This window comes from Myxine glutinosa, chromosome 3 (assembly GCF_964187855.1).
Source record: "Myxine glutinosa chromosome 3, kmMyxGlut1.1, whole genome shotgun sequence".
Classification (NCBI taxonomy): domain Eukaryota; kingdom Metazoa; phylum Chordata; class Myxini; order Myxiniformes; family Myxinidae; genus Myxine; species Myxine glutinosa.
Genome location: NC_136263.1, coordinates 21,601,545 through 21,627,126, shown reverse-complemented (window position 1 = coordinate 21,627,126; position 25,582 = coordinate 21,601,545). Strand labels below are relative to the sequence as shown.

At 45.0% G+C, this 25,582-nt stretch overlaps 2 protein-coding genes across 2 annotated transcripts in view; one reads left to right on the top strand and one right to left on the bottom strand.

Annotated features, from left to right (window-relative positions):
• CYP17A1 (cytochrome P450 family 17 subfamily A member 1) overlaps positions 1-25,582 on the top strand; it is a 27,790-nt gene extending 2,208 nt beyond the window's left edge. Inside the window, exons 3-8 of the mRNA XM_068111724.2 lie at positions 1,750-1,985; positions 4,125-4,211; positions 6,916-7,125; positions 19,479-19,648; positions 24,297-24,400; positions 25,329-25,582. Of these exons, the coding sequence (XP_067967825.2) occupies positions 1,750-1,985; positions 4,125-4,211; positions 6,916-7,125; positions 19,479-19,648; positions 24,297-24,400; positions 25,329-25,582 (1,061 nt within the window). The remainder of the gene's footprint in view (positions 1-1,749; positions 1,986-4,124; positions 4,212-6,915; positions 7,126-19,478; positions 19,649-24,296; positions 24,401-25,328) is intronic.
• The window catches only part of WBP1L (WW domain binding protein 1 like), a 126,315-nt gene continuing 121,526 nt past the window's right edge, over positions 20,794-25,582 (bottom strand). The window contains exon 8 of the transcript XR_010983784.2: positions 20,794-21,833. The gene's annotated coding sequence lies outside the window, so the exon portion shown is untranslated. The remainder of the gene's footprint in view (positions 21,834-25,582) is intronic.

Here is a 25,582-nt window from a genome sequence, read left to right as displayed (position 1 = left end):
CTGGGAGATTCACACCACTTTGGTATTACCTGGTACATCCACACCACTTTGGTATTACCTGGTATATGCACACCATGCTGATATTGCCTGGGATATTCACACCACTTTGGTATTACCTGGGAGATCCACACCACTTTGGTATTACCTGGTACATCAACACCACTTTGGTATTACCTGGTAGATCCACACCACTTTGGTATTACCTGGTAGATCCACACCACTTTGGTATTACCTGGTACATCCACACCACTTTGGTATTACCTGGTACATCCACACCACTTTGGTATTACCTGGTACATCCACACCACTTTGGTATTACCTGGTACATCCACACCACTTTGGTATTACCTGGTACATCCACACCACTTTGGTATTACCTAGTACATCCACACCACTTTGGTATTACCTGGTACATCAACACCACTTTGGTATTACCTGGTAGATCCACACCACTTTGGTATTACCTGGTACATCCACACCACTTTGGTATTACCTGGTACATCCACACCACTTTGGTATTACCTGGTACATCAACACCACTTTGGTATTACCTGGTAGATCCACACCACTTTGGTATTACCTGGTACATCAACACCACTTTGGTATTACCTAGTACATCCACACCACTTTGGTATTACCTGGTACATCCACACCACTTTGGTATTACCTGGTACATCCACACCACTTTGGTATTACCTAGTACATCCACACCACTTTGGTATTACCTGGTACATCAACACCACTTTGGTATTACCTGGTAGATCCACACCACTTTGGTATTACCTGGTAGATCCACACCACTTTGGTATTACCTGGTACATCCACACCACTTTGGTATTACCTGGTACATCCACACCACTTTGGTATTACCTGGTACATCCACACCACTTTGGTATTACCTGGTAGATCCACACCACTTTGGTATTACCTGGTACATCCACACCACTTTGGTATTACCTGGTAGATCCACACCACTTTGGTATTACCTGGTAGATCCACACCACTTTGGTATTACCTGGTACATCCACACCACTTTGGTATTACCTGGTACATCCACACCACTTTGGTATTACCTGGTACATCCACACCACTTTGGTATTACCTGGTACATCCACACCACTTTGGTATTACCTGGTACATCCACACCACTTTGGTAGATCATACATTCCAAATTAGAAACACAAATGATCTCGGGTGACACAAACAACTTAACTATCTGTTTAACGATCAGTTGTGTTCATTTATGGGATGAACATGTTGTGCTTTGGAAAACATTCCTTACTGAGTCCAGTTTCCTTAAATGTTCCGAACTAAACTTGGAAACGTGACGCAAGTGGTTTTGGGAAATATAAATAAATAAATAAATAAGGGGTGATGAGACCCAGGAGACCTTTTGGTCCATCGTGACGTCTCCACCATAATAACACCCCATTAACTCAAAATCTCAATTTGTTCATCTTGCAAACATCGCTTATGATAAACAAATAATAATAATTTAATAATATATACATATATATATAAAATTATAAAATATATATATTTTAATAAATATTTTAAAGATATTAATAATAAAAAATAAAATTTATTAATAAAAAAATTCAAAGCATTATTCAGTTTCCATGACTACATCTACATAAAGGTCATTTTTTGGCAAATAATTTTCGAAATGTTTTTCCAAAGTTTTTGAATATCCAACTGAGACTCTGAGACCCTGTCCCACCCAACCTTGTGCCTCCCCATTACGACCAGTGTCCCGCGAAGCCGGACAGTTGTGCACTTCACTCGCCAAGGTCGCCGAATCAGGAGAGCCCATCGAGCTGTCGGAGATGCTCGGTCGAGCGGTCACCAACGTGGTGTGCACCCTCGTTTTCTCAGCCACGTATGGGGAGCACGACCCTGAGCTCGCCGACGTACTCGCTTACAACAGGGGTATCGTACGCAGCGTCGCCCGACACGCCGCTGTGGATGCATTTCCCTTGTTGCGGGTAAGTAATCCGTTTTGTGCTCTATTGACCAATCACAACGGTGCGGTCTCTGATAAATAGATCGCAATAGGGTGCACCACCATTGGTCACAAACCTTTCCATATATATATATACATATTTTAAGTTACAAATTACAAACTCGGGGTTACAAATACAACTTTGGGCGGGGGGTAACATCGGCTATGTGGCCACGGGGATGTGGGGTCCGGCTGGGGGTCCGGCTGGGGGCAGCATAAATTCTCTATGTAAATGTGGGGTCCGGCTGGGGTCCGGCTGGGGGCAGCATAAATTCTCTAAGTAAATGTGTACCATGTATCGCCACCTAGTGGTGGAATCAGTGGGTATTACCATTTCCTTCTCGACTTGGGCAATGATGAGGTTAAGGCCCTCTTTGCACAGGTAAATTTGTCCTCTTTCCTTCCTTCCTTCCTTCCCTCCCCCCCCCCCCCCCCCCCACCCAAAAAGATGCATATGCAGATGCAGTATATCTCTTCTCCTCCCTGCCTTGTCCGCTTCCTTCCCTTTCTCCCACCTCTCCCCCCTCCCTCCCTTCCTTTCCCTTCTCTCCCTCCCCCTTCAAGCAGCAAGAGACATGACGACTAATCGGTCCATAGTGAACCGACGACCTCTTCTAGTGGATGATACATTTTATGTTGACCACAAAGCTACTCCATTGCTCGGTTGCTGAAACTTGAGGTCTGTTCAGTTACCAAGTGGCTGTAGTTGACTAGTGGTATCGGTTTCCAATGGAGTGCTTGCTTGAGTGCTGAAGTCACTTGGTGAGCACTCCACACGAAACGTGGTAAATCGAACAAACTCCTGGTCCAGTAATTTGGTCATGGCATTGGCACAGAATGGTGTACCTTTATGAACAAGTATCATGGGGGCGCGGGGGCACCTATTATGTCCATAAGAAAACACCTTTACAGATGGCGACACAGTGTTATGCGGTGAGACTGGTGCAACTTGATGGTTTCCATTGCATTATTTGAATTACAAGTTTGGGATATTTATTTATTTATTTTTGAAGTAGTTTTGCTCCTGTGTGGTGTTGTGTGGTCTTGTGTGGTCTTGTGGTATAAATCTTATCATTTATCCACTTGTCCAAGTGCTTTTGTTTTTCGAAAAGCAATGGCTTGCATATTCATGGACATTTGCAATTCATGGACAACCAATTCCCTCTTGGTTTCCTTGAGTCTTTCACTCCAGAGCGCCTTTTATACCTGATGACCTCCATTGGGTCGAAACCCGTTTGCTAAATTTGACGGACAATGTTGAAGAGGCTTTGAGCGCTCGGCCGTTCTTGGCAGTCGGTCGCAGTGAGCTTGTCCTTTGGGCTGCAGACCTCATCGTTGGTATACAGTACAAGGCTGTGGGGGAGCATCATTGGCTGAGGGCACGGCTGTGCCACTGGTGCCCTCTGCTGGTTAGGGAAGGAACTAGGAATTTGTTCTTCGCTGCATCATTTTCTGGAGGTGCAGCTGTGCCGCTGACGCAGTGCCCCCATTACCGGTCCCACTCATTTTGTGAGACCTCCAAATGATGACGGGCTGAGTCAACACACCTGGTATTAATTCAACAGCCCGACTCAAGACCTTAAGATCTTAAGCCAGCCACCTGGACCGTTAAACCAACACCAAGTTTGATTTGTGGTTGAGCTATTGAGCTTAAGTGGATGTAAATATTTATATGTCATCTTCATTTTCTCCTTTCATATGCAGCACGTGGCTGTAGATAGCAAAACTTGCTGGGGGGGGGGGGGGGGGGGGGGGAGGGGGGAGTGGGTGGTGCAGTGCCCCCTACCCCTATAGGTTAGGGCAGGAAATTTAAATTTGTTCATATTACTGGTGAAAAGTCACCAGGGTGAGAGTTTATAGCTGTGTTGGGAATGGAACACAGGTGAGACAACTCAGAGAGGAGTAAGCCAGGTATGTTAAAATCAACCAAAGAAGAACACCGACTATGTGACATGATGATGTCATGCGCATAAACGTATATCTAAGCGAGCATGTCAGCCATTATACCTCATAGTCCCTTTAAGTTGGGGTCTTTTAAGGCCAATGTCTGCCTGGACAAAGTCATCTTGTACATGGATTGCTGATGCTTTTGATGGATGTGAATCCGTCGTTTGTTGTGCAGCTGTTTCCCCTTTCCGGCCTGCGGGAGCTGCGGTGCTGTGTGGCGACCCGCGATGCCCTACTCAACCGCAAGTTGCAGCAACACGAGGTGGGTACTCTGGAATGGCAACCACGGACGTTCAAACGTCACCTCGTTTCGGCAGCCATTGTTGACAACAGCTCATGGTTTGTGTGGATCGACCGAAGGTGTTTATACGTCCACCTGCTTTTGTTCAGAAACTCAGATAATAAACAAATCTCACTGCAGCTTCGATTGCCAAAGGAATTTAAAGGTTTATTTAATAAAACTTTATTTAAAGCTTGTCGGTTTATATCTTATAAAATTAACCAATCACAGTCCTTCATGGTGATAGTTTCCACAATTGTTTCGTGGATAATTAATAATAAATAAATAAATAAACAACAACAAAAAAAAATCAAATATATATATACACACTAGTAGGATATAACAAACCGTGCTTCGTACTTCGGTACATAATAAATAGAAGCTTTATATTAATAATAAATAATAGAATAAATAGAAGCTTTAATATGTAAGCATCACCGACCTGCTGCAAGATATCAATTTAGGTTTATTTATTTATTTTACGGATGCGTTTACTGTTTCTCCGTAAATTTTCAGAGATTTTTATTTCACAGTTCACAGTCATAGAAATTACAATTTTCAAATGCTGGATATTGATTGAGGTTTTTGAGTTTATTACCTCCGCTACCAAAGGTGGATGGAGGTTATGTTTTCACCCCCATCTGTTTGTCCGTTTGTTTGTTTGTGAACAAAATATCTCAAAAACTCGTGTACGGATTCGGAGGAAATTTGGCAGAGATGTAAGGTATGTGACGAGGACTAAATGATTAGATTTTGGTGAAGATCCGGATTCGGATCCGACTACTAGAATTTTTAAAGTCATTCTTCACCATTGAGAGATAGGGCCAAAAACGATACATAGCGGGATATCTCAAAAAGTTGTGGACGGATTCGGAGGAAATTTGGCAGAGATGTAAGATATGTGACGACGACTAAATGATTAGATTTTGGTGAAGATCCGGATTCGGATCCGACTACTAGAATTTTTAAAGTGATTCTTCACCATTGGGAGATAGGGCCAAAAACGATACATAGCGGGATATCTCAAAAACTTGTGTACGGATTCGAAGGAAATTTGGCGGAGATGTAGCGGATGTGACGAGGACTAAATGATTAGATTTTGGTGAAGATCCGGATTCGGATCCGACTACTAGAATTTTTAAAGTGATTCTTCACCATTGGGAGATAGGGCCAAAAACGATACATAGCGGGATATCTCAAAAAGTTGTGTACGGATTCGGAGGAAATTTGGCAGAGATGTAAGATATGTGACGAGGACTAAATGATTAGATTTTGGTGAAGATCCGGATTCGGATCCGACTACTAGAATTTTTAAAGTGATTCTTCACCATTGAGAGATAGGGCCAAAAACGATACATAGCGGGATATCTCAAAAAGTTGTGTACGGATTCGGAGGAAATTTGGCAGAGATGTAAGGTATGTGACGAGGACTAAATGATTAGATTTTGGTGAAGATCCGGATTCGGATCCGACTACTAGAATTTTTTTAGTGATTCTTCACCATTGAGAGATGGGGCCAAAAACGATACATAGCGGGATATCTAAAAAAGTTGTGTACGGATTCGGAGGAAATTTCGCAGAGATGTAAGGTATGTGACGAGGACTAAATGATTAGATTTTGGTGAAGATCCGGATTCGGATCCGACTACGAGAATTTTTAAAGTGATTCTTCACCATTGAGAGATAGGGCCAAAAACGATACATAGCGGGATATCTCAAAAAGTTGTGTACGGATTCGGAGGAAATTTGGCAGAGATGTAACGTTTGTGACGAGGACTAAATGATTAGATTTTGGTGACGATCCGGATTCGGATCCGACTACTAGAATTTTTAAAGTGATTCTTCACCATTGGGAGATGGGGCCAAAAACGATACATAGCGGGATATCTCGAAAAGTTGTGGACGGATTTGGACGAAACCTGGTGGACCGGTTGGGTGTCTGGCAAGGACAAATATATCAGCTTTTGGTAAAGATCTGAATATGGATTCGGATATGAGAATTTTTTTTTTCTAAAGTGATTCTTCACCATTGGGAGAATGGGGCCAAAAACGATACATAGCCGGATGTCTCAAACAGTTGTGGACGGATTTGGACGAAACCTGGTGGACCGGTTGGGTGTCTGACAAGGACAAATATATCAGCTTTTGGTAAAGATCTGAATATGGATTCGGATATGAGAATTTTTTTTTTCTAAAGTGATTCTTCACCATTGGGAGAATGGGGCCAAAAACGATACATAGCAGGATGTCTCAAACAGTTGTGGACGGATTTGGACGAAACCTGGTGGACCGGTTGGGTGTGAGACGAGGACGAATCGTTTCGATTTTGATGAAGATCTGAATATGGATTCAGATATGATAATTATTTAATTTTTTAAGTGATTCTTCACCATCGAGTGATATGGCCAACCAGGTAGAGGTATGCTCTCTAATGAGTGCCGTTCTAGTTTTATGTATACGTTTACGGTTTTTTATGTACATTTTCATTTATGGACGCTTTCCGACGGTTCTGTGATTTTTCCCGGTGTACCGGCTTCGGTGTCCATCAGCACACCAAATATTTGTTCTATGATACCCGGAAGGTACCCCGATCATTAATATCAGTCAGTCATTGGTTAGAAAGAACTACAGTATATATATATAGATACATATAATACTGGACTTGCTTTGTTTCTCTTCTCTCCAGGAGAGTTTGGATCCGGAGAATCCTCGAGACCTGATGGACTGGTTGCTGATTTCCCAGATAAAGCAAGATCAAGGAAAGGGGTCCATCCCCAACACGCATCTCTCGAATGACCGCCTCCTTATGACCACCGCCGACATATTTGGTGCCGGTGTCGAGACCACTGCCACAACCTTATCGTGGTTGTTTGCATTTTTGCTTCATTATCCAGAGGTGTGACAGTCTGGCTGTTTCCTTGCATGATGTACTGAACTTTTAAAGTTCAATTTGGACTGCGTACCCGATAAGAGTATATCGCATTCCCTTGGCCGAGTTCCAGGAACTGGCAGGACAGCATAGAGGTACGCACACTCACGTCGAAGCTGTCTAGCCTGCGTTCGAATCCCGACCCAGCCAAAAACCGGTGTTTCACAGGCAGAGTGACTCATCAATGTTTGTGCCATCCCTCGGATGGACGTTAAACTTGGCGTCGCATCTGCTGTCATTTGTTGATGGACGTTAAAGATCCCATGATACAGCCACACCTCCAGCCAATGATGCTACCCTGAAGCCTTGTGCTGCATATAAAGAAAGAAGAAGCCAGGTTCCAAATTATTGTGCCCTCTACATACCACCATTACATGTAGCAATGTCCACCATGTTACATATATGTAGCAATGTCCACCTTTGTCACACTTAACGATATAAAACCAAGAGATGGACGTATTGTTACGTGGTCCTCCCGGTGACTACCTGGTCTCGGTGACCCCCAGACCGTGAGAGGAACTCCGCCAGAAGGATTAATTATGTATGCGCTTTCGTAACGCAATCAATATGAATTCCAACCAAGAAAAAAACCCCACACCAAGGATCCGGAATACTCAATGATATATTCCCCGAGCAATCAACCATTAACAATCAGCAATCAATAGTGCAAAGATGTAAACTCATCTACATTAACTCTAAGATGGCCATCTTATACATTCCTCACGTGAGCCCCACTCCCGACTCCCTCCGTGGTCAATGTCTCTCACAATGTCTCCGTACTCCTGTAGGTCGATCTCCGCACGTGGGCGGTTGAACGGACCCTTCCTGACGTGCTTTCACCGGGCACGTCCCGTACCGGGAACAACGGCTGCAGCGCGCACCTCTTGGCCAAGCAAAGCGGGTAATATAAAGCAGGCAAAGCAACACGCGGCTTGCCCAGCGCGCGCGGCCCTAGGTGCCGTACGCGGCCTTGTAGACGGCGAGGCGAACTGTGCCAGCTGCTTGGTTCCGTGCACGAACCCACAGTGACTGGACGTGTCAAAGGGTAGTTACACGTCCCGGTAACTCCTCTCGCCAGACGGGCTTTGAAACACCGATTCTCTGACGTTGCTCAATCGATACCGCCCGCCTCCGAGCTCGGCGAGGAAGACAAAGAATCGTCGCGTCTCCAGGACCTCGTCTTTTCTTCTTCCGTTTCCGGTCTCCTTTTTCTCAGAAGGGCTCCTGACCCTTTAATCACAACAACCTTTAATCGACTACACATCTATCTATAATTCCAGTAATCTCTGTACGTCTGTACGTTTGTACGTCTGTTTGTCTGTGACCGCTGTTTCTCGACAACCACGGGTCCGATATACTTTTAACTTGCCAGGTATATTGCTGGGGACCCGAGGATGTGCCTTTTCAAGGTTTCATATTAATCGGACAATTACTTACCGAGCTATGTCCAAAAAACGATTCAACCAATCAGAGAGCAGCGAACGATCGCGTGTGCCGAACGCGGAGGACACACTCTGCCTCGGATGGCACATTTGAGAGCGTATTCATTTATTTCACGTTTGCAAACTATGTTGGCGTTAAACTATGTTTTAAAACTAATAAAACCGAATTTGCGATTCATTCGCTTTCCTGCGCGTTTGTGCACGCGATGGCGATTTCTTTACCAAACTCCGGAAGCCGTTCGCTTTGGACCAAACCATTGCATGTAAATAGAGGGGGGGGATTGTCACCGTACTCGCAAGCCGTTCGCTTTGGACCAAACCATTTCATGTAAATAGAGGGGGGGGATATAATTTTAGATATAGATATATATAGTACGGGCAATGCCCTAGTTGATAAGCAAAGCCCGGAATAGTAATTCACATAAACATGTAACACTCCCCCCCTTCAAGAAAGAAAGTTTGAACCCAGCGAAAACTTTCTTTGCCGGCCAACTTGGATAAACAAACCAGATAACTCACCGCCCCCCCCAACTCATCAGTTCCCCCCGGGCACAGTCATCACTTAAAAATAAAGCAACAAAATTTCACACGATCCCCTAGATGAATTCCCTCTGGACCAAGCGTCAACCACTTCTAGTTTCTCTTGAATGACGGTTAAGAGGTGGTGACCAAAGCCCCCAAATTTAAACCTCTCTATAGCACTTTTTCGGGAGGCCCAGCGGAATATTCCCTACATGGACGCCTTAAGGAATGTGGAGTTCACGGTTAGTCCGGGGAGGAAAGTTCATTACATGGACGCCTTTAAGAACGTGGAGTTCACGGTTAGTCCGTGCAGGAAAGTTCACTACCTGGACGCCTTTAAGAACGTGGCGTTCACGGTTAGTCCGTGTAGGAGCCCCGGCTCGGCGGCTCCCCCGTATATAGTGCTTCAACTTCTCCAGACTCCTAACCATTACGGTGGGACCCCTTGTCCCAGCCGTTACCTGACTGGCGGTCTCTTTCTCGGCCAGTGCTCTGACATTCATTCTTTCGGGAGGTGCCGTAACTCTGGGAGCCTCCATAGTAATATCGGCTGCTGCCAACCCCAAAACTACTGCCAAGTTGTCCTCTTCTGTAGACCTCTCGACGCCTACGAAAGGCCTTCCCTACTGTTATGGTCCGACCCTCCAAATCCTTACCATTCCAATTCTTCTCTGCCTCCCTGGCGTCTCTTGTGCTTGCAAACGTGACAAAGCCGAACCCTCTTGACCGTTGCGTTTCCCTGTCTTTTACCACCCGCACTTCCACCAGCGGCCCATATCTGTTGAAGACAGAGGTCAGAACTTCTTCCTCTGTGTTGAAGTTCAGTCCCCCTACAAATAACTTGGAACTTTTGTCGCCATCCCGAGCTGGTGGGGTGTTATTTTCCCTGCTGTGCTCTTTACCAACCCTCGGGTTACCATAAATTTGCCCCCCGGCCAAATCATTCCCGATAATCACAGATACTCCCTCTACAGGAAGCGTGGCTTGTAAACCGACGGTGACCGGTCCTGACACCAAATCGGATTCCAAATGGATGACATGAAGTGGGGCACTAACACAGCCACCGATCCCTTGTAACCGAACACTATCACCAGTTGCGGTACTCTTTGACAATGGCAAAATGCCTTCAAGCATTAAGGATTGATGGGCTCCTGTGTCCCTCAAAACCCTAACCGGTCTTGGGTTAGTCAAGTCTCCCTTGAGTGAGACCAACCCCTCATAAATAAATGGTTGGTAACTCTTCTGTGGGCGATTTCTTACGTTTGCCATCGCATTTGGAGTTGTACTAGTCGGAATCCGCTCTGGGTCTTCCCTTTTCATGAGGTAACAACTGGACATCAAGTGTCCAGGTTTCTTGCAAAAAGCGCAAGTAGGCCCGGAGGAAAAACTCGTGGTCTGCCTCGGGCCCCCTGAAAAATAAGTTTGTCTTGGGCCCGCAGCCCTCTGATTTCGAACAGGTGGGGTATCCGCGTTGTCCCCATAATCCTCTCGAGGCCGCCGCCATGTATTGTCGTTCTCCGCACCTGCTGTTCCCCACCTCCCCTGCGGAGATCTAGGCGAGGAGTTAGGTTCGTGGACCCCTATCCGGTGTGTTAAGGCATAATCATCTGCCAGGGTGGCTGCGTCCCACAACTTCGGTACTTTCTTTTCCTGCAGGTACACTTTGATGTCCTCGTGGACACACTGTTGAAATTCCTCCACCAGGATCAAGTCACGCAATGTTTCGAAGTCTTTCCCGACTCCTTTTGACTCACACCACCGATCAAACATGTTTTCTTTCACTCTGGCAAACTCCACATGGGTCTGACTCTCCCTCTTCCTGGCATTCCTGAATTTTTGCCGGTAAGCTTCCGGAACCAACTCATAGGCTTTGAGGATGTGCTTCTTCAATACCTCATAATCTGCACATTGGTCCATTGGTAGCGCCGAATAAATCTCTTGAGCTTTTCCCACCAGCACACTTTGTACTAGTATGGTCCAGGCCTCCTCCGGCCAGTTTAACTGTCGAGCCACTTTCTCAAAGTGCGGAAAAAATTTAGCGACTTCCTTTTCACTGAAGGGTGGAACCAGCCTCACATGTCTGCCCACATCCCAGGTGTTCTGGCTAGGTGTCGACCCCGTCAGCAAGGGTGGTCCCTCTCCCCGTTCTCTCATTAACTCCAGCTCCTTGAATTTAATTTCTTGCTGAAGCTCCATGTCACGTTCCTTTAATTCCTTTTCCGCTTTTCTCTCCTCTGCTTCGAGGTCCCTTGCAGCTCTCCTCTCCTCTGCTTTTCTTCCTTCTAACCTTTCCTTGAGTTCTCGTTCCACTCTCCTTTCCTCTGCTTGTTTCTCTTCTCTCCTCTCTTCTGCTTTCCTTTCTTCTTCTGCTCTTTCCTTTTCTGCTTTCCTTTCTTCTTCTGCTCTTTCCTTTTCTGCTTTCCTTTCTTCTTCTGCTCTTTCCTTTTCTGCTTTCCTTTCTTCTTCTGCTCTTTCCTTTTCTGCTTTCCTTTCTTCTTCTGCTCTTTCCTTTTCTGCTTTCCTTTCTTCTTCTGCTCTTTCCTTTTCTGCTTTCCTTTCTTCTTCTGCTCTTTCCTTTTCTACTTTCCTTTCCTCTTCTTTGATCCGTTCCTGGCTCCGTAATTGCAACTCCAGTTTCCGGAGCTCAACGTCTTCTGGTTCTTCGGGTAGCCACGCCCAGGCTAACTCGTCCCATGTTCCTAATCCCACCATAGATTGTATCACCGTGGTCTGCAACTCTGCCTTCCTCAAATTAGTTCGGACCTCCAAGTTAAAATGTTTGGCCAATTTCAAGAGGTCCGACTTTAGTAACGCTCGGAACTGTGCCTCACTCGGGGTTACCGCAAAGTTCTGTGCCACAAACGCCATGGTGCCTATCGTTAACACCTGTTAACCTTCACCCAAGACTTTACCCTAATTTCCCCAAAAATTTACCAATTAATAATTAATTAATAAATTTTAATTAATAAAAACTATTATTTTATTATGTTATACAATTTTAGATCCCGGACGTAGACCCAATTGCGAATCCGCAAATCGTAATCCCGGACGAGCCCCCAATTCTGTTACGTGGTCCTCCCGGTGACTACCTGGTCTCGGTGACTCCCGGACCGTGAGAGGAACTCCGCCAGAAAGATTAATTATGTATGCGCTTTCGTAACGCAATCAATATGAATTCCAACCAAGAAAAAAACCCCACACCAAGGATCCGGAATACTCAATGATATATTCCCCGAGCAATCAACCATTAACAATCAGCAATCAATAGTGCAAAGATGTAAACTCATCTACATTAACTCTAAGATGGCCATCTTATACATTCCTCACGTGAGCCCCACTCCCGACTCCCTCTGTGGTCAATGTCTCTCACAATGTCTCCGTACTCCTGTAGGTCGATCTCCGCACGTGGGCGGTTGAACGGACCCTTCCTGACGTGCTTTCACCGGGCACGTCCCGTACCGGGAACAACGGCTGCAGCGCGCACCTCCTGGCCAAGCAAAGCGGGTAATGTAAAGCAGGCAAAGCAACACGCGGCTTGCCCAGCGCGCGCGGCCCTAGGTGCCTTGTAGACGGCGAGGCGAACTGTGCCAGCTGCTTGGTTCCGTGCACGAACCCACAGTGACTGGACGTGTCAAAGGGTAGTTACACGTCCCGGTAACTCCTCTCGCCAGACGGGCTTTGAAACGCCGATTCTCTGACGTTGCTCAATCGATACCGCCCGCCTCCGAGCTCGGCGAGGAAGACAAAGAATCGTCGCGTCTCCAGGACCTCGTGTCTTTTCTTCTTCCGTTTCCGGTCTCCTTTTTCTCAGAAGGGCTCCTGACCCTTTAATCACAACAACCTTTAATCGACTACACATTGATAAGCAAAGCCCGGAATAGTAATTCACATAAATATGTAACAGTATCGAGACCGAACAAAGATATTTTGATCCTTTTCTTTACTCCAAAGCACTGCTGGTAGAACTTGTACAGAAGGCACACTCAGGACAAGGAAATCGAGACTGCACTTTACATGAATGAATTACAAAGACATTAGCAGACAAGGGGCAAATACACGAGTGCTGCAAGTGGAACTTGAATCTGGAATTGAAGTATCACGTCTGACATGCTCCGACGGGAGTTACAAATCATCCAAACAAATGCTAATAGTAAGGGAAACATATGAAAATCTGTTAACTAAATTGTTACCAAAAAATTTCTTCACCAATATGTTTGTAAAGGTGTGTAATAACATGTGTTAAAATGTTGAAGGTCAACTCCCGTGGGAAACCCAGAAAAAAAGCTGTTGAATTCGGGTACCGAAAAATTATTTTCGAGAATTTTTATTTTTTTTAATCGGCCCTTAAGTAACTTATGAGGGGTCAAATAAGGGTTTTTCATGATTCTGAGTTGATTGTTAACATTTATATTTCACCACAGACACTCCTTTGTGGAAAAATAATTTCTAAATATATCTCATTTTCTACTTTGCAGGACATGGAGTCTAGCAATATGGATGAAGACGTTACTCCACCTGTGCTCAATTGCTTCATCTGTGCACGCTCGGATACACCAGCTGAAAGGCTCATACAGGCAACTCCAAAGGGATACTCAACTTTATTGAAACAAGCAGAAACTGTCGAAAATGTTACTGTTGTGGAACGTATGAAGGAGGCTCAAAAGGAAGGAAAACTGAGGTACCACCAGAAGTGTAAAAATGATCTGTACAACAACTTTGTTGCAACCACCAAGAAGTCAGCTCAAGCATCAAAGGCAGAGAAAGAGTCATCAAAGTTGAAGAGAAGACGCACTACTTGTGAGTTCAGTTCATCAACTGGCTGCAGTTCTAGAAGATCACAGTCAGTTGACCTCCTGTATAAGGATGTATGCATTCTTTGCAACCAACCAGCCCAGCTCTACAAAAATAATCCAGCACAAGCTAGAAAGAAATACAGAGTGCCAGATAATTTAACTGCAGATACACTGAAGGCAAGCTTGCTGAAGACAGCACGGAGTCGCGGGGATGACTGGGGCACTGAAGTCACTGGACGCCTGGAAGGGATCAACGACTTGGTAGCAGAAGAAACACTGTACCATTTGCGATGCAAACTTATGTTTGCGAGAGGTGACAGTTTGTCCAAGACTGATGAGGAAGGAAAAAGGAAGAGAGGACAGAGGAGTATTGATGAGGAGCGAGAGGCAGTTTTTATTGAATTCTGCGAATGGTTAGACTCAGAATTAGAGCATGGGGTAATGAACATGGACCAAGTCCATGAAAAGCTGCAGGAGTTTGATCAGTCACCAGAGAAGAGCCTTTCTTATTCAAAGCATTGGCTAAAGATAAAACTTCTAGAGAAATACGAAGACACCTTGTATTTCACAACACAGGAAAGAAGGGCAGATGTACTCTGTCTCAAAGATGGCACCGACAATATTCTGCGAGGGCATCATGCTAATCTTGACCATGGAGATGAGAAGACTCAGATCATAAAGACGGCACTCAAGTTCATATCCAATGATATTGCCTTGATTGATTTAGGTCCAAAGTCATACCCCACCACACACAGTATGACTGACATCGATGGTCAGCTGACACTTGTTCCTGCAAGCCTTCAGATGTTCTTGAGACTGATTGTCAAGACAGACGAAAGAGTTGCCGTTTGGGGGCAGAATTTTATTAAGGCCTGTCGACCTCGGTCTGGAGTATTGCCACACCAAATGGGGCTTGCCATACAACTTGATCATAGATTTGGGTCAAAATGGATGCTCAACAAGTTCCACCGGCTGGGATACACTGAGTCTTACACGGAGACACAAAACTACAAATACTGCTTCCTTAATAGTAGGAGTGGAGATGATGTTCCAGATACTTCTGGCACTCTTGACACCATTGTGGAGGAAACCGATGAACAGATCAATGATGAGGTTGCGGTTGATGCTGCGCTTGAGGATCAATCAGTGATGACAGCCAAAGTGCCAGCCAGTGAAAGTGAATTGTCAAGTAATGATCAGGTGGTCTTTATGGAGGTTGGGGAAACAAACAATGCAGTCACTCAGTTTGTTGGAGACAATATAGTTTTAAACATTGTCTCTATTCACGGAAACACTCCCTTTCACTCAATGGGTTGGATCGAAGTCACCTCTCCGGCACCACCTTTGCCAGATCCACAGACAACAGCAGCTTTCCCCCGGGTGAAGTTGAAGGCACTCGACAAAGCTAAGATCCTGAGAGGAACTGAAGTAAAGATTATTCCATTTACGAACAGGAAACAGATAGGAACGAACGCGATCATGTTTCTCCCCCTCGCTGAGCTTTCCTCCTCCCTGGCTCATGATCAGCCACTCCTCACTCCAGGTGACACACTCTGGGCAGCGGGGTGGGTGATCAAAGCCAACGATCCTGAGTTCCCACACTCCAACTGGAATGGCTGGATGAAGAGAATCCATGCTAATGATGCAAAGCAGAGCACACAGATCGAGTTCCTCCCAGTTATTGAAGGAGACCCTGATGACCTCAACACCATCTTCACCACTCTGAAAGAGTGCATACGGCGCGCTGGGGTCGCTATAGTGACCTTTGATCTTCCGATTTGGCTGAAGGCTGTGAATATAATAAAGCAGGCAAATCTACCCGTCATTCCAAGGTTGGGTGGTTTTCACCTGCTGAAGTCTTATCTTGGATCAATGGGTAACATCATGGAAGATTCTGGACTACTAGATGTGATCCAGTTGATCTATCCTGGAAGTACGACAGCCAACCACATCATGGATGGAGGATGTTTTGACATTTTTGTTTTGTTTTGACAGCTGCAAGAAGAATGGGGTCACGTGCATCTCGGCCTGTGGAGTCTGTAATGGCATTACATGCAGAAACTGCAGTCATGATGTTGTTGAGTCTGAAGAAGACATAGACAATGACTGTTGAAACTTCTGACATTGTGAATGAGAAATAACTCTTGAGTATTATATATGTATGTGAAATAAAAGCTACTTTGTGTGTAAATGTAAAAGTGAAAATATAAATGTTAACAATCAACTCAGAATCATGAAAAACCCTTATTTGACCCCTCATAAGTTACTTAAGGGCCGATTAAAAAAAAAAAAAATCTCGAAAATAACTTTTCGGTACCCGAATTCAACAGCTTTTTTTCTGGGTTTCCCACGGGAGTTGAACTTCAACATTTTAACACATGTTATTACTAGACTACGGATTTTTATGTTAAGAAAATAGGCCTTTTATGTTTTGAAAAGCGGAATTTTTTTTTTTTAATGTGAAAAAATCCCGAAATATTTTTTTCCCCCGTTTTATTCATTTTTTATTATTACCAAGTTTTTCAGAAATCAGTCAAAAAAAGAACAAAAAATGGTAAGCTTTTTCCTGCACAACATTAAGCACTCTGGGCTAGTAAACAGGTAAAAAATGACGTTCAGGTACCTTTATTGCAACCGCATTGTTTGATAAGTAGAGGACTAGAAGAAATTGACAAGACCCTTTTAGGAACGGTTAAAGTAGGTGTTTGAAATCATTATCTTGGTAATGTTCTCCTTGGTGAGGCGGTGTCGGCGGTCGGTGAGGACGTTTCTGTAGATGGAGAAGGACCTTTCCACGTCGACGCTGACGATGGGGCAGTACCTCAAGAGGGGGATGTCAGCAAGCTTGACTCCAGCCGGCACACCAACCTCAGATCCGTGCTGATCTCCATCCAGGATCAAAGCCACTGTCCTCAGCACACCAATGTCGGGATTGCGCTGCAGCACCGCCTTGAACTTAGTGAGCAGGATCTCCTTACGGCAGCCTCGGATCTTTTCGAGCTCCTCCTTGGCCTGATCAAGGAGCTGGAAGGCCTTGGCCAGCTCCATGCCGGCCTCCTCCAGCTGCTTAAGGATCTTCGGGATGAACGACACGTGGGCATTTAAGAAGACCAAACTGAGCTTGATGTCCGCCTTTCCGAACAGGTCCTTGGCACTCCGGATTGCCATCGCGTCGTCATCGTTCAGCTGGTCCACAATGTCCTTGACGGCCTCGAAGTGCTCGGCGTAAAACACCGCGGCGTCGATCCACGTCCCCCACCGAGTCAGAATGGGCTCCGGGGGGAGAGAAAGATTGGGCTGCTGCTCCTTCCAAAAGACAACACGCGACGGGGCTTTGACGAACACCTTCTTTGTCGTGGCAATCAGGTCGTTGACGTCCTTGAACATTTCTCGGACTGTCTCGCAGACATGGTGGAGCGCGTGGGCAACGCAAGTCACATGCAGCAAGTCCGAGAAGAGTTCCTTCAGGGCATGGCCGGCCTTGATCATATAGGCCACGGCGTCGCTGACGAGGACCTTGAGGCACTCCGGCTTGAAATCAGGCCAAAGATAGCGCAGCGTGTCATTGACTGCACGCACGATCTCCCCGGAGTTGGTCTTCTCCAGAAACATGCACTGGCCGAGGTGGGGACGAAAGTACCCCTCCTTGGACAAGCGTCCCGCGATGATGTTGGCCACATATCGACCTGCCGAATCGGTCGTCTCGTCGACGGACAGCCAGATGGGCTGCTGTCCGAGGTCGGCACGGATCCCCGCCAAGGCCTCGTCGTAGCACTTGTCGAGGTAGTGCTTTCGAATCCAGCTTTCATCGGGGATCTGGAGAGTGATGTGCTTCTCCAGGAACGACCGGAGGGCAGGGTTTTCCAATTTCGACCATGGGATGCCAGCGGCCAGCATGGCCTGGCACAGCTCCTGAGCCACGACGTCGCACTTGTGCCTCTTTCCGCCACCAAAGTCCTCCATGGTGGCTTGCGTGACCGTTCTCTTCTTCTTCAAGGCCAAGTTGCTCTTGTGGCGGTCTCCTCGGACATGTTGGGCCAGCTCAGACTTCTGCTTCGCCCGGAAAGTCTTTTCACAAGCTCGACAGAAAGCCGTGTCACTCGACACGTACTTGAAGGTGGCCCCATCGCTGCCAGCGTTGAATTCCTTCAGCCACTTGTCACGAAGAGCAGCACTCATCTTGATAGGAGACTTGTTCACACTTTGTGTACACTCTCTCACTGTAGTACACCGCCTCACTGCTGTACACGCTGGGGACGCAACACACGCAAGTGGACGCAACGATTTGTTTATGAGATTGATCGCAGTTAAAAATTTCGATCGCAGTTTAAAATTTCGAAAAATTCCCTAATTTTTTTTAGCGTTGCCAGACATTTTCGACCAAAAAGGGCATTTTATTTTATTTTTCCCGAAAAAGGGCGAAATTCTTTTTCTCTCCGAAAATAGCAAAATAATTTTTTTGCGCGCAAAAAAGCCGTTTTATGTGAAAAAATATTTTTTATTTTTTTACATAAAAATCCGATGTGCAGTTATTACACACCTTTACAAACATATTGGTGAAGAAATTTTTTGGTAACAATTTAGTTAACAGATTTGTGAAATATCTCATAAAATGCCCTTACTATAAGGAATGCTGCCTTTCATAAATTAGAGAGAACTGGAGCTCATAGAACACCTTACCCCACGCGGTGTTTAAGTATATAACAGGTGTGTTAAAAAAAAACAAAGATTTTAAAGGTTGTAGAAAAACCAAAAAAATAATGGAAGTTCACCGCCATTCATGCAGCGTCTTTTACACCACCTTATCTAACCGGACGGACAGAAGTGAACCAATTGCTTAACCCCACTTTTCGCTTCGCATGGGCGAGGTAACAACATAGAGCGACACGTTTTCATGTGGAGCGGAATCACGTGCGACGGCTGTAAAGACGAGATTGTTGGTAGACAGGATTAAACGATGGATCAGAGTACGCTTACCCACACAGGAAATGAGGTGCAAAGGACATTTCAAATTTTTTTCTTTGCCCTGACGAAGGGTTAACGTTCAAAACGACAGCTTCTCCTCGCTTCCTATGGTGGTTATCATACCTCGATTGACGCCTCGTCGTTGTACCTGGCCACTGACACAGATCGACACTAGTCCTTCACGATTAAGCGTTCCAATACGTCTGTTTTGTTCCCAATATAATGAATATTTACATTTGCTGTCGTTTTTGGGAATTCCCCCCCCCCCCCCAAGTTTGTCCTTGGGTGCATGCAATGGAATCACTTACATGGATTTTTCGCTTTTATAGGGTGGAAAGGAGGTGTGGAGGAAGAGGTTAATAAAAAAAACAAGTGGACTAATTTAGATGTCCAAAAAGGGGGAGGAGCTACAGCCCCACAAACCCCAATTATATCTCTGTGTCTGGTTTGAAATATATATTTTTCATGCAAATGCCAAAAGTAAAATTTAAACTATAATAGTCCCTTCTGTCACATGAAATATACAATCACAGATCAAGGATGTTTAAGAGAACAGTGCTAAATACCGTACTATTGTCACAAACGTGTACTCGAGCAGGTGCAGCAGAGAATACAGGTGGAGTTGGACGAAAAGGTGGGAAGCGAGCGAGACCCCAGGTGGGAAGACCACTCCAGGCTTCCACAACTGGAGTCCGCGATCTGCGAGGTTCTGCGCATCCGCCCGGTCGCCCCACTCCTGGTGCCGCACGTCGCCATGCGAGATACCATGTGAGTTTATTCACTAGAAGTGTCCGACACTTGATAGTCCCATCTACAGGAAATGGTGCTGAGCATTCTGGGGAAAATTGTTGAAGAAGTTGAAGATCCCCTCTCCCACAACCCCCAAAGGAGCCGGACAGTGATAGCTTGAGAAGAGGGAAGGGGTAGCAGGGCAGGTTTTTTTTTTTTTTTTCCCACAACATGAGATTACATTACAGCTGTAACCTCCCATTCTCCTGTCTCTCGCTCTGATTGGTCAATCCATGCTGACATTGTTATGCAAATTAAGCATTCATGCAGTGTGGTGTGAAAGTTGTACAGGCCTAGACTAGCCAAAGGCTTTTCATTGCAAAACTTATTTTTGTCTTGCTGATAATGCCTCAAGGGCAGAAACATGTCGATCAAAGATTGATTGAAAATTTTAAATTCTGGCTTCAACGCCGAAAGCAACTCACCCGCAAAGTGTGTGTGTGTGTGTGTGTGTGTGTGTCTATGTGTGTGTGTGTGTGTGTGTGTGTGTGTGTGTGTGTGTGTGTGTGTGTGTGTGTGCGTGCGCGTCTGTGTCTCTGTCTCTGTGTGTGTATGTGTGCGTCTGTGTGTTGTTAACTCCATTTGTGGGTTTCAGGAGGTGGACCGGAGTCCTCCCAGGACCCAAAGTATCCACCCATCAAGCATGTACAGCTGGGGCACAGCTGGGAAATAGGTGGTTTTAATGGGCTAAGGTGGGCTTAGGTTCTGGGTGGGTTTTTTAAAACCACATGGGTCTCATCTGGGCTGCCGATGTCATTCTACCACAAGAACGACACTCTTTGACATCATAGCCCACCTTATAAAGCTGGCTGGGGCCCACATGGGATTTCGTCGGTTAGGTGGGCTGAACTGGACTTTGAGTGGGCTTTGAACTGAGCCCTATGGTAGGTCCCAGGTGGGTCAAGCCAATGTTTGTTTCAGAAAATGGTATCCAGCAGCCAACGTGTTATCGAGACCAGTTCAACAACATTTTTTAAACATGAGTTTGTTGTTGTCTGAAGTGAATCATTCCGGCCATGTTGTAGACCCTGATGTAGATCGATAATACTTCAATCGTCAATTTGATGGTACTTTGATGGTAACTCACAATTTTCTCTAAAAATAAGTTTAAATTGACAAAAATATTTGGTCTCCACAATTCTTTATTTCACTGTTAATATTCAGAACCTTTGTTTTTGATTCAGAACTTAATATATCCTTTTAAATCATAAAATAAAAAGAAATGACATTGACAAAATTCCTAGACTTAATATTTGGTAGCACAGACTTTGGACAAAATAACTGCAGTCAAGTGCTTCCTATAGCCATGAATGACCTTCCTACACCTCTCCACTAGCAGTTTGACCCACTATTCTTGTGCAAACTGCCCCAGTTCTCCCAGATTTGAAGGGTGCCTTCTCCCAACTGCTGTTTTCAGATCTCCCCACAGGTGTTCAATGGGATTTAGATCTGGACTCATTGCTGGCCACTTCAGAACAGTCCAGCGTTTTGTCTTGAACCATTCCTGGGTGATTTTTGTCGTGTGTTTGGGTCATTGTCCTTCTGCAAGACCCATTACCTCCGACGGAGACCCAGCTTTCTGACACTGGGTTGAACATTGCGCTCCAAAATGCCTTGGTAATCTCCTGATTTAATGATGCCATGCACACATTCAAGGCACCCAGTGCCAGAGGCAGCACAGCAACCCCAAAGCATCACTGAACCTCCTCCATGTTTGACTGGAGGGAAGGTGTTCTTTTATTTGAAGACTTCATTTTGTTTTCTGTAAACATAGAGATTATGTGCTTTACAAAAAGCTCTAATTTGGTCTCATCTGTTCACAGAACATTCTCCCAGAAGGATTTTGGCTTGTGTTTTGGTCTTCTGCCCATTGGTGTGTTTTGGAAAACTCCAGTAGGGCTTTCTCAGCAGTGGCACCGTCCTGGTTCTCCTACCATAGAACCCCCTTTCATTGAGTTGGCGATGGATGGTGCGAGTTGAAACTGTCGTACATTGTCCAGCGTTTTGTCTTGAACCATTCCTGGGTGATTTTTGTAGTGTGTTTTGTAGTGTGTTTGTCTGAAGGTCAGCTTGAATCTGTTTGGTAGTTGATCGAGGTGCTTTCTCCACCATTCGAACAATCCTTTGCTGCAATCTTCGATCAAGCTTTCTCTTGCGGCCACATCTATGGAGGTTGGGTACAGTGCCACTGGTTGAATGAGTGATTTTTAAATATTGCAGGCACCTGCAACTCACCACAGATGAGTTCAATTCCAAAGTAAAGGAGAATCACCTGCTTGAAATCTAATTATGTCTAACAACTTCTAAAAGGTGCCAATAATATTGTTCGGGCCATTTTAGGATTTCTGATTGGAATAAGCTAATATTTTGTAGTTTTTTCAGCTTTTTTGTTTTGTTCCACTGCAAACCAAAGAAATACATGTGGATACCAAAATATATTTTAATTTCAACAACATTTTTTGCCCACGACTGTGTATATATATATATATATATATAGATATATATACACACATTTAAAAATTTTTTTTTTTTTAAAGTAAATCTATACATACTATAAGAGATGTTTGTCTGCCTGTGTCACCATTTTCACCATTGTCACCATTTTCACATGTCACATGTGTCACCATTTTTCTCAGGGATGGGTGAATGGGTCTTATCTTTGTCAAACTTTCAGAGGTTCACACCCTTGGTATTCTGGAAGCCGGAATACCACAGAAAGATGTTCCAAGACATTTCAAATGCCACAGGAACACCATTGAATTATTAAAATATGAACCATTATTAGCTTGTTTTGACAGATCCAAGTTACGACGTTCTTTAAGATAACTTCAAGCAAAAGCCTCTCTAAAAATACACTCCATTCGATATTTCTACTGACAGTAAGGCAGATGTGATGTTGTAGCTAATGCAGTATTGATTTACAATCCATTTACATTCACATGAGGCCGAGGAAAAGTCTATGTGTAACCCATGCAAATCCATGCCCAGATCACATGGGGTAGCCCACGAAAAACCCATGCCCGGCCGACGTGGGCAACCCAGCTGGCACCCAGAATGAGCCTCTGGACAAATCCAGCTGGGGACTACGTGTGGGGACACACACGTTAGCCCACATAGGACTCATATGGGCTCCAACTGTACGTACTGGCTGGGCACTTCCTCTTCGGAAAGGGATCACGTTTCATGTACCAAGCTGTTCAACTTTTTCATAGTTTTATTCCAAGTTCTCTTTTCAGGATCGTCACCGAACCCCAGATTGCCTCCAATTGTAGTTCATTTGTGGTAATATGCCTGGGATAGTTTTAAAATCTCAGTGAGGTTCTTCTTTATCATTCCTATTGCTCCAATTATCACTGGTACAATTTCGACGCTCTTCAGCTTCCAAGATCTCTTGACCTAATTTGGGGTCCTGGTCATTTTCTTGATTTCTGCAATGTTTAGGCCAAAATCACTGGCTACTGATATCTCAATCATCAATGCTGTCTTTTCCTTTTTGTTCCTGAGTACAATGTCCGGATGCAATGCTTTGTTTTCCATGTTCACGCTCAATGGAATCCTTAGATCATACGTGAGCATGACGTCCTCATTTTCAATGATTGCCCTTGGTTCGTGTTTCCATGAGTTTTCTGGAACTGGGATGTTTAATTTTTTGCAGATTTGCCAATGAATCACTTTGCATACTGTGTTGTGCCGTTGTGTGGAAAGTTGTTCTGCTAGTTTTTTGCATCCCGAGGGCAAGTGACGAGTACTTTCTGTTTCTGTCTTGCAGAATCTACACTTATCTGTCTGGCTCAGTCCCGCCATCTTTTTAAATCCATTGGTGTGGTGTCCTTGATCTTGGGCATTTATTACGATTCGTTCGCCATCACAGTTGAGCTGACCCTTACTTAGCCATTCCAATGAGCCTTCTTTGTCTATCCCCACTCTGTCCAATTCCTTTTTGTATTTTCCTGCTCTTTTGTCATTCTCCCAGTTGTTGGTGTATATTTCTTGATATTTCTTTTTATACATTTCGTCTTTTTTGCAATTGTTGGGGCTGTATTTGTTTCTGTTTCATTTTCCAGTGCAGCATCTTCTATTTGAAGATTAGATTGTGTTGATGTGTGTGTGTGTGATCTTATTTAATGGGTGATGGTAGATAGTGTGTGGGATATGCAAATGAAGTATCTTACCTCACTTTTTACTCTCTGGTACCCCACATGCAAATCTCACAGTAGAAAGAATGTCCACAAATTGTATTTTTAATGTGGAATGATGAACTAGTCTTGCTGTTAAAGGCTCGTGTCGATGGACAGGTAGAACAATGGATGAAATAAACAGGACGTTGATCGATGTATTCAAGCCACCATAGCAACCAAGGAAACGCTGATGTTTCTGGCCCTAACGCAATCTCAGACGAAGGGTTAATGCTCGAAACGGCAGCGTGTCCTTGGTTCCCACAACGGTTAGTGCAACTCGATCAATGTCCTGTCGATTTCATTCATGACACATTTTAAGGCCCCTCAGTTGATATACATTTCCTTGGGGGGTGGGGGGGCACTCTCCCTTTCTCATCCCACACAATATTGCGAGCAATTGCAGGCTGGAATATTTTTCTCCATTAATATCAAACATCGTTTCCTTTCAGAGTTGGGGGTTGCTCCATACCCTGCGGGACACAAGTTATCGTGAACATGTGGGCAGTCCATCACGATGAGAGGCAGTGGGAAAACCCAGAGGTGTTTGATCCCGGTGAGTCACAGCAAGCACAAACTATACTTGCAAACAATGGTGGCGTTTGACAGTTGTACCAAATTATATACAGTTATAATACAATAGACTATGGTGTTGTTTAAATGTTACTGCATTTAAATGTTACTGTGCCAACGTGCTGGTTGGCACAACTTGATGCACCATTGTAGACCCCTTCCATTCATGGAGTCTGCAGCACCTGCTTGTTGTTGCAGCATATAGGCCTCAGTGTTTCGTAAAATGGTGCGAGCTGGCCACAAATCAAAAACCATTCCTGGTCTCAAACAAAGGTCTCAAATTGGTCTCAAACAAATTCAAATTGGTATATTGATTTACTGTGTTTACAGCTGCGAGTGAAACCTTGCACACTACCGCCGCATGCAAGCACTCATGTGGTTTCAACACCTGAACCATTTCATGCCACAATATCATCACATCAATAAACCCGGACCCGCAGTTTAAACTCATTTAAGGTTTAACTTACATTGCCAAAAAAACAAAACTATGCCAAATAACATTTCCCTCCACAAGGAATAAGGTAGTAGCAAGTGAGCATCAGTTCTCCATAATGCAACCTGTATGTCCAGGTACATACCCCAGGTCTCCTTCCTTCGGCCCAGCAACCCCCACCCCCGCCCCTCCCCACCTCCAATTAAATAGGTAAATAAACTGATAAATATCGTTAAATGTGGGATTGATATAGTGTTGGCATGATGGGCCAAATGGCCTCCTGTGGGGAAAAGAGATTGCATCAAGTGCTCACCTGCTCCAGCAAATAATGGTTAAAGTCAGAGAGCTGCACAATAGAGAAAAAGGTAACGATTTGCACGATTTAGGTGACTGATGGAGGGGAAGTGTTGCGCAAAGCTGTAAAATGTGGCATTGGTGTTTGTGACCACCTTCCCCTCTCCCATCCCCCACACCCCAGGACGGTTTCTGGACGTCGACGGAGAACTGTTGGTGAAAAAGCCCCAGAGTTACTTTCCATTTGGGGCCGGGCCACGGATCTGCCTCGGAGAGGTGCTCGCACGTCAAGAGCTCTTCATTTTCTCAGCTTGGCTGCTCCATCGCTTCCACCTCATCCCAGTGCCCGACCGACCGCTGCCCTCGCTCGAAGGGGAGGTCGGGGTCGTGCTTCGGCCGTCCACATATAGCCTCCTTCTTCGGTTGCGCAACAGCTGA